This window comes from Phoxinus phoxinus (genome assembly GCF_949152265.1).
Source record: "Phoxinus phoxinus genome assembly, chromosome: 1".
NCBI lineage: Eukaryota > Metazoa > Chordata > Actinopteri > Cypriniformes > Leuciscidae > Phoxinus > Phoxinus phoxinus.
In genome coordinates, this window is record NC_136876.1 from 8,646,904 (window position 1) to 8,663,808 (window position 16,905).

Here is a 16,905-nt window from a genome sequence, read left to right on the forward strand (position 1 = left end):
ATTTTCAGTTGACCTGATTTCAGAAATATTGCTGTATTTCATGTTGTATATTATCAGATATATGGTATTACACCAGAAATTCGCAGCTCACATATATTAAAAAGTAATAAATCATGTATGATTTTGAAATCACAAGACCAAACACTACTGATCAACTTCCCCTTGACTTTTCTTGCTGTAACAAATGTGCTTTATACACTCACTGTTACAACAGCCAAAGAGAGATGGATGAACAAAGTCTTTGAGTTAAGGTACAAAAGACCAACTAAAGCAAATACGGATCTCCATCATGGTGACAACAAACTTTATTATTAACTAAATCCCTGTTCATTCTCAACAAGAACTTGAAATAAATAATGTTAAACTGGTTTCACACTCAGTGTGGCTGGAAGTCAGTTGTAGTTCTTGTGTTTCTCTTTTTTCTGTTCTTGTTTCTCTGTCCTTCAGTGATTCTGCTTAGCAGGTGTTCATCAGTGTCTCAATTCACTCACTTCTTTTCATTCAAGTGGACTATATTAGTGAACTAGTGTAGGGAATAGTGAATGAGGGTATAGGGTGTGATTGGGAAAACAGCCTCTGAGTGTCGACTTTGAGCGCTGTTAATTCACAGTATATTCCTGTAGGTATATTCCTGTATATTACTGTTTTAATGGAAAATGGTATGATATTGTAAGAATGTGGGCTTTTTCTACAGTAAGGGCTAACAGTGTACATCAACACTGAACTGAACTGGGATTGCCTCATTTATGTGCCGCGTCTGAACATGAAATGATTATGTCATTTACTCTTTAACCTTTTAACCTCTTTAACTTATCAAGCCCCCCCCCCCCCCCCCCCCTTTTTCTTATAGACATTAAAATGCACATGCCGAACTTAAATGGTTATAATTCAAGAATGCTTTGGAATATAGATGTAAGATTGGTCTTGTTTTACAGAAGACACTTGGCAGATTTTTGTAGAAGTGAAATAAATTAAGACAATTAAACAGAAAAAAAGTTATAGGAGTTGGAGTTTATGAAAATGTACAACATAAAAAATTTAATTATTCATATTTTATATAAAATATATATTTTCAAAACCTGGTGGACTCTAAAACTGCAAAAAAATAAAAGGCCAACATAAGGGTTTAATACTGTGAAGGAAATGTAGATACACTTGAAACTTACTTGTGTTGGTTTTGTTTTCACAAAGCGTCCTGTTTCCTTCAGCGCTGAATCATGGATAACATCACAGTAACATGTGGTGAGATTCAGAGTCCTCTGGGGTTTCTGTATGTGGTTTCCTCTGCTGTCAATCAAACACTCAATGCAGACTGTGAGCAGAGCTGGTTATCAGAGGTGACACACACACACACACACACACACACACACACTCACTCACTCACTCACTCACTCACTCACTCACTCACTCACTCACTCACTCACTCACTCACTCACTCACTCACTCACCAGAGCTGGTTCTCCACACACACACACACACACACACACACACACACACACACACACACACACTCACACACACACACACACACACACACACACACACACACACACACACACACACACACACACACACACACACACACACACACACACACACTCACTCACTCACTCACCAGAGCTGGTTCTCAGAGGTGACACACACACACACACACACACACACACACACACACACTCACTCACTCACCAGAGCTGGTTCTCAGAGGTGACACACACACACACACACACACAAACACACACACACTAGGGCTGGGCGATATATCGCATGACATTGTTAGGCGCGTCTCATCAGTAAAGCCGGTTCCTTGATTAGTAGTAAATCGCCATCACCTGCTTTCAAATGTAGCAGCATTTACTACACCAGAGGTCCTCAACTCTGGACCACGAGATCCACTCTCCTGCAGAGTTTAGCTCCAACCCTAATCAAACACACCTGAACAAGCTAATCAAGCTCTTAATGATTAATACAACGTTACAGGTACACAACAAAATCCCCAGTGTTAAATCAACATTGCTCAGAGTACATATTGTCCCAATCTACAGAGTGTTAAAGTTAAGGAGATAAGTATATGATTAATTAAGTGATGTTTGAGCATTAGTGATGAACACCTGCTGTTAACAACTGTTTTGTCACAAGTCTACTGAATTGATTGTTGAGAGTTATATTTAAGTGATCAAAAAAGTATGCTACCATTATGGTGGTCAATGTTTGCTTTAGTTGGTCTCGTGACCCATTGAATTTTCAAAGCTAACATCTTAAAGCATTTGCAATAGTGTTTCATGATAAGCACTTGAGCTTTGCTGATCAAAAAGTTCAAAACACAAATATGCTTTTATGCGTGCAAGACGTTTAAATGAAACTCAAAAAGAGATATTTGTTATAGGTCATTTCACACAAAACTATTATTTTATTTTGGTTATTGACTGACGTTCAGGTATAGTAAATGTGTAAAAAAAGGTATAATAAAACAATTGTCAGTGATAAAAATGCACATAAATATCTTCTAAAAATTTACACTTAGACATCAACACTTACCATACAATCCTCAACAGTGGTGACAATAATTATCCATACTGCAGTGCATGCTGGGATTTTTTTTCAAATTATGATACCCAGCATGCATTGCAGCATGAAAATTTTTGTTTATTGTCACCATTGTTGATATTTGTATGCTGATGTTTGCTGTATGTGAGTTTGTTAAAAACTCGGAAAATATTATATTGTACGCACTTCACAGTTTTAAAATTCCACACATTAAATAATGGATGTAGTTTCACAGGGTTGACAAGGCAAACCCCTCAAATGTATTAATGACAAAACACTGATTAATGATTTCACATTCAATAAGTTCAGGTTCCAATGATATGCAACTATCATATTCTGATTTTACTGCTTAAAACATTATGTATGTTGTTGCAGAATAAATTCTATCATAGAGAGTGACGGGTCAACAGCCCAACTAAAGCAAACACTGATCTCTATAATGGTGGCATTATATTTTTACTAATAAAATATCAACATTTAAACCTCTGTTAATTCTCAAAAATAACTTCCGTAGAAGCATGGCAGAAATCAAATATATCTGGTTAGTAATAAGTGAAGCTGGTAATGATGTTTGTGGAGTTTGTAGACATCTAAGGCTGTGGCTGAAGTCAGTTGTAGTTCTTGTGTTCCTCTTTCCTTCATTGATTCAGGTGTTCATCACTAATGCTCAATCATCTCTTAATTAATCACTTAATTATCTCATTAACTTTAACACTTTTAACACTCTGTAGAATGGGACAATATGTACTTGAGCAATGTTGATTTAACATTGGGGATTTTGTTGTGTACCTGTAACGTTGTAATCATGAAGAGCTTGATTAGCTTGTTCAGGTGTGTTTGATTAGGGTTGGAGCTAAACTCTACAGGAAAGTGGATCTCGTGCTCCAGAGTTGAGGACCTATGTACAACACAGAGCCGTAGTTAACTGACAAGCTGAGCCATATCGCATTAATTATCGCAGGCGATACGTCCGCGATACTTATGCGATATTGCTCAGCTTGTCAGTTAATTACGGCTCTGTGTAGTAAATGCCACTACATCTGAAAGCAGGTGATGGCGATTTACTACTAATCAAGGAACCGGCTTTACCTACGAGATGCGCCTAACAATCTCATGCGATATATCGCCCAGCCCTAAACTGATCACAGTCGTTGTGTTGAAGCTGTTGAAACACACAGTCTTGTTGAGAGCAGCATTATTTACCCAGCTCTGTGTATACTCACTTCTTTAACATTTCTGCGATTAAACATTAATCCTCGTTCCTCGTCTTCTGTTACTGACAGTTTGATTGTCTTGTGTTTGATTCGATCAGTATGGACAGAAGATTGCAGATCCGTCAACTCCCGAAACACGGATGGATCCTGTTATTTCAGTCTCGCCGGATCGTCTCGTCACGTCTCGCTGTGTGAATCTGAGTCACGAGATCATCTGCAATTCTGCAAAATCTGTGAGATGATTTAGATTTTTCTCTCTACGCATTCATATTCTCATAACATAGAGCTGATGATTATTTTCTTACCTGTACATGCATCAGAAGCATTACAGTTTTTTACAGTCGCTACGACACATTTCTCAAAACTTAGGTCACTTTTTCAAAACTCTTCACACAGTTCTCCTAACCAACTTTAGGAGAGCTCAAGCTCGGCACAGCAGTTCATTTCACATTCAAAATGCACTAAAACTATCACTGTAAAACCCAACAAGTTAAGCTAACTCATTTCATTTGAGGAAACTGATTAGCTCAATTCAATTAAGTTTATAAAAAACAATAGTTATGAGTACTCTGAACTTATTTTAATCGAGTCCACTAAAACAATGTTATTTCTTAATACACAATTACAGTTTTTTTCAGTCGCTATAAAGCGTTTGTCCAGCCAGTTGTCACATTTTCAAAACTCTAAACACAATTAGCACAGCATCGGTCTTTTGTGGCCATACCATTCACACATTTCATGTCATTTTCAAACAATATGCAGTCAGTGAACACATTTCCACAATGCTTACATTTTCTTAACAGACAAGCTATACCTCCCAACAAAATGATGGATTGTTTTTGTAGTATTTACGAATGTTAACACACAACATTGCACAATAGCAAAAACAATATTCCAAACCTTAGATACAGTATAAAAACCTCTGCTTCTGCAATGATCAGTTCAAAAACAATATATCTCAGCTGATAACAAACAAACAATTGAATAATTGACACAGAGCTGATTTATGTTGGGTAAACTGGGCCAACCACAGCTGATTCCAGTCTGGCTTAGACTGGCTTAGAGTGGCAGGGGTTATTTTTTTCTATTACATTGACACTTATACAGTAAAAGGAGGAGAAGGGAGAAGAGCAGGCCCAGTGAGAGATGCAGTGAGCCAGTGGACCCTATAACACAGAGCGCATCCTTGCCTTTCTCAATGATCAGCGTCTGGTTCCAGAGCAGCGCCTGGTTCTCATGAAAACATGAGGACCTTTGTAATTACCTGGGACAATGTGGCTTTCCATCATTCTCAAGCAATAACAACATGGTTTGAAGTCCACCCAAGACTGGTAAGTCTCTTCCTTCCACCCTATTCAGCTTTCCTCAACCCCATATACACAGCAAAATCCACAGTGTTAAATTAACACTGCTCAGTGTTTATATGAGTCCACACTCAGATAGTGTTAAATGAACACCGAAGCAGTGTTAAAGTTAATGAGATAATTAAGTGATTAATTGAGTTATGATTGAGCATTATTGAAGACACCTGATGTTAACAAGCAGAATCACTGAAGGAGAAAATAATAATTGGTATGTTACCATTATGGAGATCAGTGTGTGTTTTAGTTGGTGTCATGACCCTTCAGTCATTAACTTTAAATTTTGTTTGGCTGCTGTACGCAAGTTACAACAGAACATGAACAAAGAGAAAAAGTGATGTGATGGTGATGGTTGTGTTTTAACATTATCATTATATCACAATCATTTGATCTGAATCACTGAAGCCAATATAAAGCCAAATACCTGAGTTAATTTTACTTTATTGATAATAGCAGCACTGTCCTTGAAAATCATAATATTTTTAATTTTACGATGTAATCTAAATACTTTCTTAAAACTTAATCACATAATTTTTTTTTTTAAACACAGACATCAATAATCAGCCTGTGAATCTCAACAATGGTGACAATTATAAAAAATTTTGCAGTGCATTCTGGATGCCACCAATCAAATCTCATTCATGGCTCCCATCATGCATTGCTGCATGAATAAATAATGAGCTTATTTTCAGAGGTGATCTGTTTGTCACCATTGTTGAGAGTCATACGCTAATTATTGATGTCTGTGTGTGCTTACCTGAAATACTTTTATCAAGTTTTTTAAAGTTTTTTTTCATTTCATTATTTGGATTTTAATTGAAAAGAATAAAAAAAGTCATAACTCTGTAAGGACAGTGCTGCTATAATCCATAAAGTAAACTTAACTCAGACATTATGCTCTCAATGAGTGCAGTGCTTCAGGCCAACTGTTGATTATGTTTAAACACAACCAACACCACCAGATCACCTTTTCTCTTTGTTCATCTGGCTGTTATAACTGAATTACAGCAGCCAAACAAAATCTAAAGTTAAAATGTAAGGTTCAAGAGCCCAACTAAACTAAACACGGATCTCCATAATGGTGAACATTTTGCATTCATTTTCGCCTTCAGTGATTCTGCTTGTTAACATCAGGTGTCTTCAATAATGCTCAATCATAACTCAATTAATCACTTAATTATCTCATTAACTTCAACACTGCTTCAGTGTTCATTTAACACTCTCTGAGTGTGGACTCATATAAACACTGAGCAGTGTTAATTTAAGACTGGGGATTTTGCTGTGTAGGAGTTTGTTTCTGCATGGAGGTGGAAGGTTTATGACCATCAGCCACATGACAAGATGTCCCTCCTTGAAGCCATGGATGCTGGTGCAGGGACATCACAGTTCTTGATTGCATCGCCTTGGATAATATCAGATGTGATGTTGATGAAAACATGTGGCCTAACCCTGAAGATCGCAGAGAGTAGATACAGTAATTTTGTGCTTTTTTTGTACTAAAAAAGCACAAAATTACGGTATCTACTAAAAAAAGTTTGTTTGTTTTTGGTTCAGAATGCTCTTGTGTGTTTCATGGATATTGTGTTCACTGTAAGCAATACTGTAAAACTTTTTCTGTTCTATCATACCGTGTTACTACTGTACCTCCTGTAGTAAACAGTAAATGATTTGCTTTTTACTGGAATGCTTTTGAATGTGAACATTACTACATGTGGACATACAGTTCCCAACCAAGAAACATAAAAGTCTATGCAGTTTTTGTAATGTCAAGAATAGCCAGTATTTTGAAACCTGGTGTACTTTGTTTGACTGCATGTACCTTGTGACGTGAAAACAAGTGTTATTCTTTGACAGAATAATTTCATTTTGAGTCAGATTTCCAGAGTTTTGGTAAAGTTAGTGTGTGCAGAGAAAGATGTGTTCTATTTTGAAATGAAGAGTTAGTATATATTTAACAAAATGTATTTTTGAGAAGAAAATTATCCATTTGGCCAATTTTGTAGTTTGTGTTTTGTAGGTGTGAGTCTGTGTTAAGAGTTTAGAAAAAGTATCTGAAGTATGGGTAAGCGCTTGTTAGCGATTGAAAAAAACTGTAAACTTTACACTGCATTTAAATACTGTATATAGCTGAAACTTCACTATATTGAGTAAAAACAGTGAAATGACAAACTTTAAATGAACTCAGACATGATGCATATGCTTCAATTGTTTTTTATTATATGTCTTTTTTTGTTGCACTGAGTAATTCCAAAGTACACACATGTGTCTACACACCATCCACCGATACAGACACAATAGGAATCAGCTGTGGTTGGTCCTTGTTTTTATACCATAACATTTTTAGATTCAAAATTTATTTCATTACAATATTACTGTAGAAATGTGGCTAAATGCTGGCTCTGAACGAAAACGAGTTGTGGAAACGCGTTGGCTTAGTACTTTTTGTCCCTCTCTGCTATTATAGTTTTGCAAGATGGCAGAACTACATGGAAGCCTCCGTGGACCTACCCGTCCCATGTATATAAAGATAATAAATTCTTCATTTATAAGGATAAGTCAGATAATTGGCAGAGGTATTTGTACACCATTGAGGACATATTTATGAATAAAAATATTGATTTTAGATAATAAAATACCTAAAAAGATACTTATTGTCCCTTTAATTATTTTCTCACTTCGATGCAACAACTGCCACAACTCTGTGTATCTAAGGCCAATCTGCACATGCTTACATACTGATCTCAGAACTGATATGAAATAAATTTTGAATCTAAAAATGTTATGGTATAAAAACAATTGGACCAACCACAGCTGATTCCTATTGTGTCTGTATCGGTGGATGGTGTGTAGACACATGTTTGTACTTTGGAATTACTATTATATATAAAAATATATATAATAAAATCATATTGAAGCATATGCATCATGTCTGATTGCTTCAAGTCACATGTATTGCAGTGAATTGTAAACAGAGAGGAAGCAAGAAAGCATTTACAGGAAAATGTATAAAGTTTCCTGTTGTTAGTGTTTTTTAGGTCATTGTTTTGTGGGTGATAAAGTGTGTTTGTTGGCTGTCAAACTTTGCTCGTGTTATGGAAGAATATGTTGATCTGAGACACTGAAGTTTTAGTGCATGTTGAATGTGAAATGAACTGCTGTGCCGAGCTGAAAGTTGGTTAGGAGAACTGTGTGAAGAGTTTTGAAAAAGTGACGTAAGTATTGAGAAATGTGTCCTAGCGACTTAAAAAAAAAAACTGTAAGTTTAACAGTTCTGAGATCAGTATGTAAGCATGTGCAGATTGGCCTGTAGATACACAGAGTTTTGGCGGTTGTTGCGTCGAAGTGAGAAAATGCAGTAATGCAGATGTAGTCACTGAATGCATTTTGTGTCAAAGCAATGATAAATGATCCACAGTTTATCCCACACACACTTCTGTTGTGCTCACTGTGTGAAGAGTGAAGAAAAAGTGACCCAAGTATTGAGAAATGTGTCCTAGCGACTGTAAAAAACTGTCATCCTTCATGAACATTATAAATGATGATTTAATGAGTCTTTCTTTTATTTCAGCTTCATTATAGTCACGTGAGCATGTTCAGAGGTGAGAGAAACGTTTCAACTATCAGCATGACCAGAGAATATTAAGAGATTCAGATCAAACTCTGTGTTGAACTCAATCCTCTGTGCTTTAAGTTAAATTAGCATCGCTCTGTGTTTATATGGGTTTTTATGTTTATAAAGGAGCTTTTGCTTGTGATATTCTGGTCTATATCTCCTCCCCGAACTTCCCGCTGTCCTGTATATTGCTCTCTCATTGACTGTAGATAATCGCCGATCGAGTTTTCAGTCAGAACACATTCACACAGCAGGATTGTGAATCGCCAACAGGTCCAAAAATATTTAGCAGGCCAAATATCTCACAGGCAACACATTTTTATTCTCTCAGATCGTGTGCTTGATAATGCACACTGTGATTGTCACTCGTGTGAACGAGCAAGGATTTGCCTCCGATTTCAAGGCATTTGTTAGCCTGGGAAAACCCAGACCACTTCCGGCAAATTTAGATTTGCTCTGCAAGTGGGTCTGGCAAAGAGCCCATTGAAACCCATTTCCAATCCGCCGAAATCGCGGCACCAATCAGAAACGTTTTACACGATGACGACAGAGCAGAGACGGTGACGCAGATTTTGTACATTACAGACATGGATGCCGCCGTGGAACATCACAACATCACTCGTTCGAATCAGCTATCGCGTCTGTTTCAAGCGATTTAAAATGGTCATTTTCGTTAACACAAACAGAGAATTGCTGAGAGTCTCGAGATGTTTCTCCGTCGCTCTGCATACGTCATGTCATTCATCGCTCTGATTGGTTTTAGATCTTTCCGACGTCCGTTGGTGACGCCCCTGTGGAAATGAATTGTCTATGGAGCTTTGCCAGACCCTTACTCAGTTACAACTGAGAGGGTCTGGGTTTTCCCAGGCTAGGCATTTGTCGGAGATTTTGCAAAATCTGTTTGCGAGTGGAAATCGGGGCTAAAATCGTGCAGTGTGAACTCGGCATAAGGCTGTGGTTGAAGTCAGTTCTTGTGTTTCTCTTTCCTTCAGTGATTCTGCTTGTTATCATCAGCTGTCTTCAATAATCAAACTATCAATTCAATTAACAACTCAATGAATCACTTAATTATCTAATAATGACTGCTTCAGTGTTACTTTAAAGCCAGAGGCACACTGTCCGATTTATTATCGTCCTTTATGACTATTGCTTGTCAGACTGTACAAACATGGTCATCGCTGTAACCCATGTCAGACTGTACGATCTCAGATGTCATTAATGTCACACTGTAAGATCTCAGATGTCATTAATGTGAAAAGATCCGAAAGCTTTAATTTGATGGTTGCAATTCACAGCCATTATAAAGCTCGGAAGTGTCAGCGTGTTTATTAATATAACTCCGATTGTGTTCGTCTGAAAGAAGGATGTCATATACACCTCGGATAGTTTCAGAGAAAATCATAGGGTAATTTTCATTTTAAAGTGAACTACTCCTTTAATTTAACTCTGTAATGACTGTCAATGTGTTTTTCAGTGAGGAATGAAACTGCAGCGACTCCAGGTGAGTGTCAGCTGATAAATGTGTGTCTGATTTTTTTTTTGATAAGTTTTCTGTCAAATTGTCTGATATTTGTGATCGTTGTGTGTTTTAAAGATGTTCTGAATGAAGTGACCCCGTCTCTCCAGCTCTCAGGTAAAACATCAAGACCTTTAAATCCAAAGTCTAATAGGGCCCGAGCACCGATGGTGTGAGGACGCTATTGTATTGATTTATCATTCTTCACATGATATATTGATATTTCATCACTTGAATAGATCAGTTTTGGTGGCTGTTTGCTCTCTTCATCGTCATCTTCTTCTTCATCTTCTGTTTTATGCTGCGTAAACGAATCTTCAGGTGAGTTCAGAAGCTTGAATTGTGTCAAAAAGAGTCATGAAAACTAAAACTAAAATATTGTTGTCAATAATGAACACAATAATGAACACAACTAAGGCGAATATAATACTAAATTAATAATTCTGTTCAGATGTTTTCCAAAGGCAGTACCGTCTGTCTGTCAGCGCAATGATTCAGAGAACCGGTGAGTGAATCAAACTGAGACTGAACCACATTTAAGGGCTGTTGATGTTTTAATGTACAGATGAGGCAGAGCTTTATGGATATTAATGTTTAAATTAATCTAATTCTCACAGGGATCTTGAATCTGGTGGCCACATAAAGGTCAGATCTGATGCTCCTGATTCACTGAATCTGATCAGTTCAGCGGCTCAGTGTCCAGAGGATGATCATGAATCGACATGATTCTCGGGTCATTTTGTTATTGACTCAAACTCGGGGCTGAAGTGTCGTCATCTGTTACTGTATAAATCACAAACTCAAAGATACCAGGCATGTTCAGTCCTAAACTCGCTTTTCTGCACTCAATAGTGAAAAACTGATACCAGGTTCTTTATTGTTAGGGTTTGAAATCTCAGTACGTTATATAAAATAAAACATTTTTTAAAGCAAATATATTATAATACAACTCTGCATTACATAAGTAAAAAAAAAAAAAAAAAATTATAAAACATCTTATTTTATGAAAAGCTAAGCATTTTTACTTGTTTTTCTACCTGCCAGTGATAAATCCGCAGGAAAACTGCCGTTACTGAACTGAACTGAATCAAACTGAGCTGATAATGACTCTTTTAGAGATGCTTTACTGAATCTGTGTTCGTTTAGACCTAGAACGGAACTAAATGACTAGTTAAATCTATGATCAATTCAATTAATAAAAAAAAGACATTTTAATGTTCTGGCTCTACCTATTCTAGTGTTTTTGCTCCCCCTACTGGTCATTTTATATCCTACAGCTTAAAGTATATCATTCAGTTTCCGGGGTTAAGCTCTGAAGAACAATGTGCACAGCTCATGTTAGCGCATGTTTATTGTGTCATTCCTCTGGATTATCAGCACTTAACGAGACACTGCCTGTAAACTGCAAGTTTGATTGTTTTTGATTTTGCTATTTTGTATGTTTATGAAGTATTGCATGAAGACAATTGTCTCAACTTCATTAACATACTGACCACAGCTGGTACAACAAGAGCAACTTCATTTACTTTAAGAGTGATAAACTGTGACAGGATAAAAGGTTTGAGATTTGGATGTTCTGGGTTCATTCTGACGCCGGTAAACCCAAGGTGCTTTGTGTACTTTGCCACTGCTATGTAATAAACTTAATTTTTGAGATCTTCAACGTCCACATCATGTTTTCTTACAATGACACGTCCCCTTAGCGTTCACAGTTCTTTGTCTTGTCTTTGGAGCAGAATATGTAAACGCATTCATCCTGCTTCTCACCGACCACACGCTACACAGCAAAAACTCCAGTGTTAAAGGTGAACTAAGTAACTTTTTTACCTTAACTGATCAACTTCGGAGTCACTGGAATGGTTATATTACTTATTTTGGGTTGAATGGTGGTGGTTTCGCACCCCCCTGGTGCCCGTGAGCGGAAAAACAGCGTTTGCAATCTTTGGGCCGGCGGCCCGCCGGCCTCTTCGTCTGGAAGTATCGTGTGATAGTGTTGGGTCCGAGTCCACCTTTGTCGAGTCCGAGTCGAGTCCAAGTCCTTAACAACCGAGTACAAGTCCGAGTCCAAAGAGGGTCGAGTCGGACTTGAGTCCGAGTCCTTAACATCCGAGTCCGAGTCGAGTCCGGCCGAGTCCACAAAGATTTAAATGATTTGAAATTGACCTTTCACAAAGACCCGCCCCTCTTGGTTACTGTTGCTACGTCCGACAAGCCATTCCTCTCTCACTCCACATGTTCTCGGTCGGAGCAAAGAGGACACTAACAATGTGACAACAGACAAGACAGAGCAGGGTACTTTTGGTTTGAAATAAAGTCTCAGCTTTCAATTGTTTTAATTTTTATGAAATTCAAACGATAAATACTGTTTTGTGGTGCTTTAATGTGTAGGCCTCAGTTCAAGCAGCACGTGAACTGATACCCACTAAGCAAAATGATGTCCAAAACACGTCTTTTCAACGTCTTTGTCACAAAAGTCGGACGTTGATAAGACGTCCACTGAGGAGCCAGAATGAAAGTTTTTATGACGTCTTTTTTTGACGTGTTCTGCATGTCCGATATAGACGTTCATGGACCCTTCGTACAAGATTAAAACTAGTTCAGATGTGGACATTGTGGACATATTTTCAACATCATGTATGGTCTCATTTAGACATAATCACTTTGACTATTGCTGTCAGATGATCTTAGTGAGAATTAACAGAGGTTTAGATGTTGATATTTGTTTCAATTGAAGTGTCACCATTGTGGTGATCAGTGTTTGCTTTAGTTGGGCTCTTGGTCCCTTTTCTGACTTTAACTTTTTTTGTGGCTGCTGTAACTTTATGTTTATAACATAATTACTGTTGCAGAGAAAGCCAAGAAAAAGTATGAGGTTTTATCAGCTCGATATTGACATAATCATAAAAAAAATGGGTATCTAATCATGTATTTAAACTATTGTGTTTATATATGGCATTCATAACCACCAACCGTGTGGATCTGCAATATTGGTGATATTAGCATTTAAATTGTCACTTGTTTGAAGGTAGAAAAAAAGCATGTCCATATTAACGTAGTCACACACAGACATAGAGATTTTGGATATGAATCACAACAACGGTGACAATAAAAACAAAAAAGCTTGAGAATTAAGGTACCCATCATGCATTGCAGCATGAAGCTTTTTTTTATTGTCACCATTGTTGTGAATCATATGCAAAATATTGATGTCTGTGTGTGACTACATTACACATTCGCTCAAATCATCATGTGCACATGCTTTTATATATCTTCAAATAAGTGATTATTTTAATGCTTTTGGTACTAATATTGCAGCTCCATAAAAATGATGGTTATGAATGCCAAAGCATCTGACAAAATTATATGCTTATTTAGTGATGATTTTACCATCATTAATAAGCTGAAAACACCTTATCTCCTCATTGTTTGCTTTCTCTGCCACTACAATGTGCTATACAAACACACAATTAAAGCAGTCAAAGAAAAGCTAAAGTAAAAGGAAAGGGAACCAAGAGCCCAACTAAAGCAAACACCGATCACCACAATGGTGACACTTCAAATGAAACAAATATCAACATCTAAACCTCTGTTAATTCTAAGATCATCTGACAGCAATAGTCAAAGTGATTATGTCTAAATGAGACATTATGTCCACAATGTCCACATTTGAACTAATTTTTAATCTTGTACGAAGGGTCCATGAACGTCTATATCGGACGTGCAGAACACGTCAAAAAAAGACGTCATAAAAACTTTCATTCTGGCTCCTCAGTGGACGTCTTATCAACGTCCGACTTTTGTGACAAAGACGTTGAAAAGACGTGTTTTGGACATCATTTTGCTTAGTGGGTAATCTCTTCTAGTTATAGCACAAATTTCTAAAAAAGAAATCAATACACACAAGTCCACTGCCTTTAATCTACTAACTGATTTGGTTTGTTTGTCGAACAAAAATGGCGTGTATCTGCATTATAATTGGTCAGATCACCTGTCAATCAAATCCCGGCGAAAGGTCTCAACACTGAGCTCTTAAATTAATATTTTAAACCTTACAAAATGATTGCAATGTATAGTTACAGTCATACGTTTACCTATTGTACATCTTTTAGAATCTGCAAGGTAATGCTTAATAATGCAACACGATGCATTAAGAGCCAGGGGTAAACTTTTGAGCAAGATGATGATGTTTAAATTTTTCTTATTGTGTTGTACATGCTAATATCTTATTTAGCCTCTGAAGGGTTGGACTAAATTAATGAATGCATTTTTAAACAAATAAGACCAATTTACACCAATGATCCAGTTCAAAAGTTTACACCTCTTGACTCTTAACGGATGCTTCCTTCTTGTGCATCACTAAATGTTTGCAGGGTTTGTAAAAGTTGTGTATGAGTCCCTCAGTTTTACCAGTGTGAAAGTATGGATCTTACAAATATGCAGAAGATGCTGGAAAAGCAAAGAATGTGCAGGAGCTGGATGATTTTTCCTTAAACATAAAAAAAAAAAAGTTCTGGATCATTCAGGTAATGACACAATATTAAAATCGAGCCTATGTAATTTGTCTTTATTTTGTGTTTGTATTGTATTTAGGCTATTAAACATCTGTTATGTGAAAAAGCTTTTTCAGGGTAGTACTAAATAGAAACAATGTGTATGATCCGTCTTATTAAAAAACATATAAAAATAACATTTTGGAGATTCTGCAAGGAGTATGTAAACTTATGACTAAAGTATAAATGCAACAAAAATGATAACATTATCAGACGCCAAAATGTTGCTATGGTTATCACGTTCTTATGTTGCTATGTGTCAAATCATCGCAATTTCATGACTCAAAGGACAAAAATTAAGTGGATTCAATCCCACATTTAAATGCAGTTATCATTTTTTATAATTTACAGTGTGAACGTAACCACTGGTCCTCTAGAAGTATGAAAAACAAAACTAACAGCGCTCCCTTTAAGCCATCACTTACCGCGTTCGGCACTCTCCCTAAAACTCTCGTCATAAACACTGACTGAAGTTGTCCGCACTGCACAGTGAATATCTTATTTATATTGCGTCTAGAGAGACTTTGTTGTTTATGAGGGGATTTGCGAAAGGATAAAGCTCGTGCTGATTCTAAACATACATTTTGAGCGAATTATTCGCATGCGGACTCTAAAACGCCTCTGATTTGCCACTGTGTTTATGCACTTAACTGTGATTGGCTACAATGCTCAAAGCTGAAACAACGTTGTTTTGTTTCGTTTTTGAATAAAAAAAATTCACAAAATTTCGTTTTGTGTCATCCAGTGCCCGGACTCGACTGGACTCGGACATTTTTCCGAGTCTAAAATGTCCCGAGTCCGTGTCAAGTCCGAGTACAAATTCATTCGAGTGCGTGACAAGTCCGAGTCCATTCAAAATTGGACTCGAGACCGGACTCGAGTCCGAGTCCGAGTTCGAGTACCCCAACTCTATCGTGTGATCCCAAGTCTCGCGAGGTAAAGAATTGCTTTACTGCAAAAATAAATCTGCTATAATGCTGTCATTATTGCGCTCCCTCACGCTGTTGGAACCCGAATGAAGACGACGTTGCAAAGAGTTTCCCATCTGCTTTGATGTCGTTGATCTACTAAGCCTCTAGTGTCTGAGAATAGCCAGCGAGTTTTTAACAGTTGTTGTCAAATATCTATTCCGAAGCTGCGCGGGGAGCTCTAGAGAGAAACCTCCGAGCAAAACGCGAGGATACAACAAAGAAATCCCGATCTTACTGAAGGCTGCTTTAAATGAACTCTCCTGGGACCACACGCTACCATACTTTCGGTGCTACCCCGTCCCACTCTGCGATATAGTCCAGTCTTTATCAGGAAATACCAGGCAGGGGTCTTCTCCTGGTATACATTTGCCGGCGCCGTCAGTGGCGTAGAGCGTAACAACTCGAGACGGTTTATGAAATATGTAACCGAATACACAGTTACTATTATCAGAAATTCACCTCTCGCCCAGTCCGTATTTTCATGAAGAAACTTTGTCAAACTGACGTCCATGCGGTTTTCTCCGAGCCATGGTCAGACTTTCCACCATCTCCTCATCCCACTCACACTGTAAGGTCAAAAGGTCACCATCAATCATTGTGACACACGGTGGAGCATAATCACTACTACTGAGCATTAGTAAATAAAGGTAAATAATCATGCGATTGCTCTTTCCGTAGACCGGTGTCCGAGTCTAAGCCTCGTTCCAGGAGATTGTGAAAGGCTTTTCAATGGTGTGAGATTGTGATGTTGCATCAAACTGCAACTCCTGATCCTGAGGGAGAGGAAGAGACAGAGTTTAGGATGCATTTTATCAGAGGAAATTAAAGCTAAACTACCCAACACGTTGAATTTTGGTTGGAATAAGCACCGGACTGCAAAACCAGCTTCTCTTATTACTAACCACATTGCCGTTATTTCTGTCAGACGTTTGCAGAAGTTCTTATTGAGAATTAACTGTTTTTTTTTTTTGTTTTTTTGTTTTCTCTGGCTGCTGTAACTGTGTTTGTTATGGCAAAAAAAACCATTAGAAAATGTGATCAGATGATATTGTCTTCTTGATGATAAAGATATAATCATCATAAGGTGGTCTGGATGCCATCCAGAATCTAATCTCTTTCTCGTTACCTGTTCATTT

At 37.5% G+C, this 16,905-nt stretch overlaps 3 protein-coding genes across 3 annotated transcripts in view; 2 read left to right on the forward strand and 1 right to left on the reverse strand.

The window, feature by feature from the left end:
- LOC307001012 (uncharacterized protein) overlaps window positions 1–16,905 on the forward strand; it is a 573,545-nt gene that overhangs the window by 62,166 nt on the left and 494,474 nt on the right. The gene's annotated exons all lie outside the window — the stretch shown is intronic.
- LOC307003368 (uncharacterized protein) lies at window positions 3,893–12,194 on the forward strand. Its single transcript, XM_079621697.1, has 7 exons — window positions 3,893–3,991; window positions 8,688–8,718; window positions 10,207–10,233; window positions 10,327–10,365; window positions 10,488–10,569; window positions 10,700–10,753; window positions 10,866–12,194. Exons 1-7 carry the CDS (start codon window positions 3,899–3,901, stop codon window positions 10,972–10,974), a joined length of 435 nt encoding a protein of 144 aa, XP_079477823.1. The 5' UTR covers window positions 3,893–3,898; the 3' UTR covers window positions 10,975–12,194.
- Window positions 14,793–16,905, reverse strand: part of LOC307000534 (L-asparaginase 1-like) — a 56,993-nt gene continuing 54,880 nt past the window's right edge. The window contains exon 14 of the mRNA XM_079616176.1: window positions 14,793–16,542. Coding sequence (XP_079472302.1) covers window positions 16,462–16,542 — 81 coding nt within the window. The 3' untranslated portion in view covers window positions 14,793–16,461. The remainder of the gene's footprint in view (window positions 16,543–16,905) is intronic.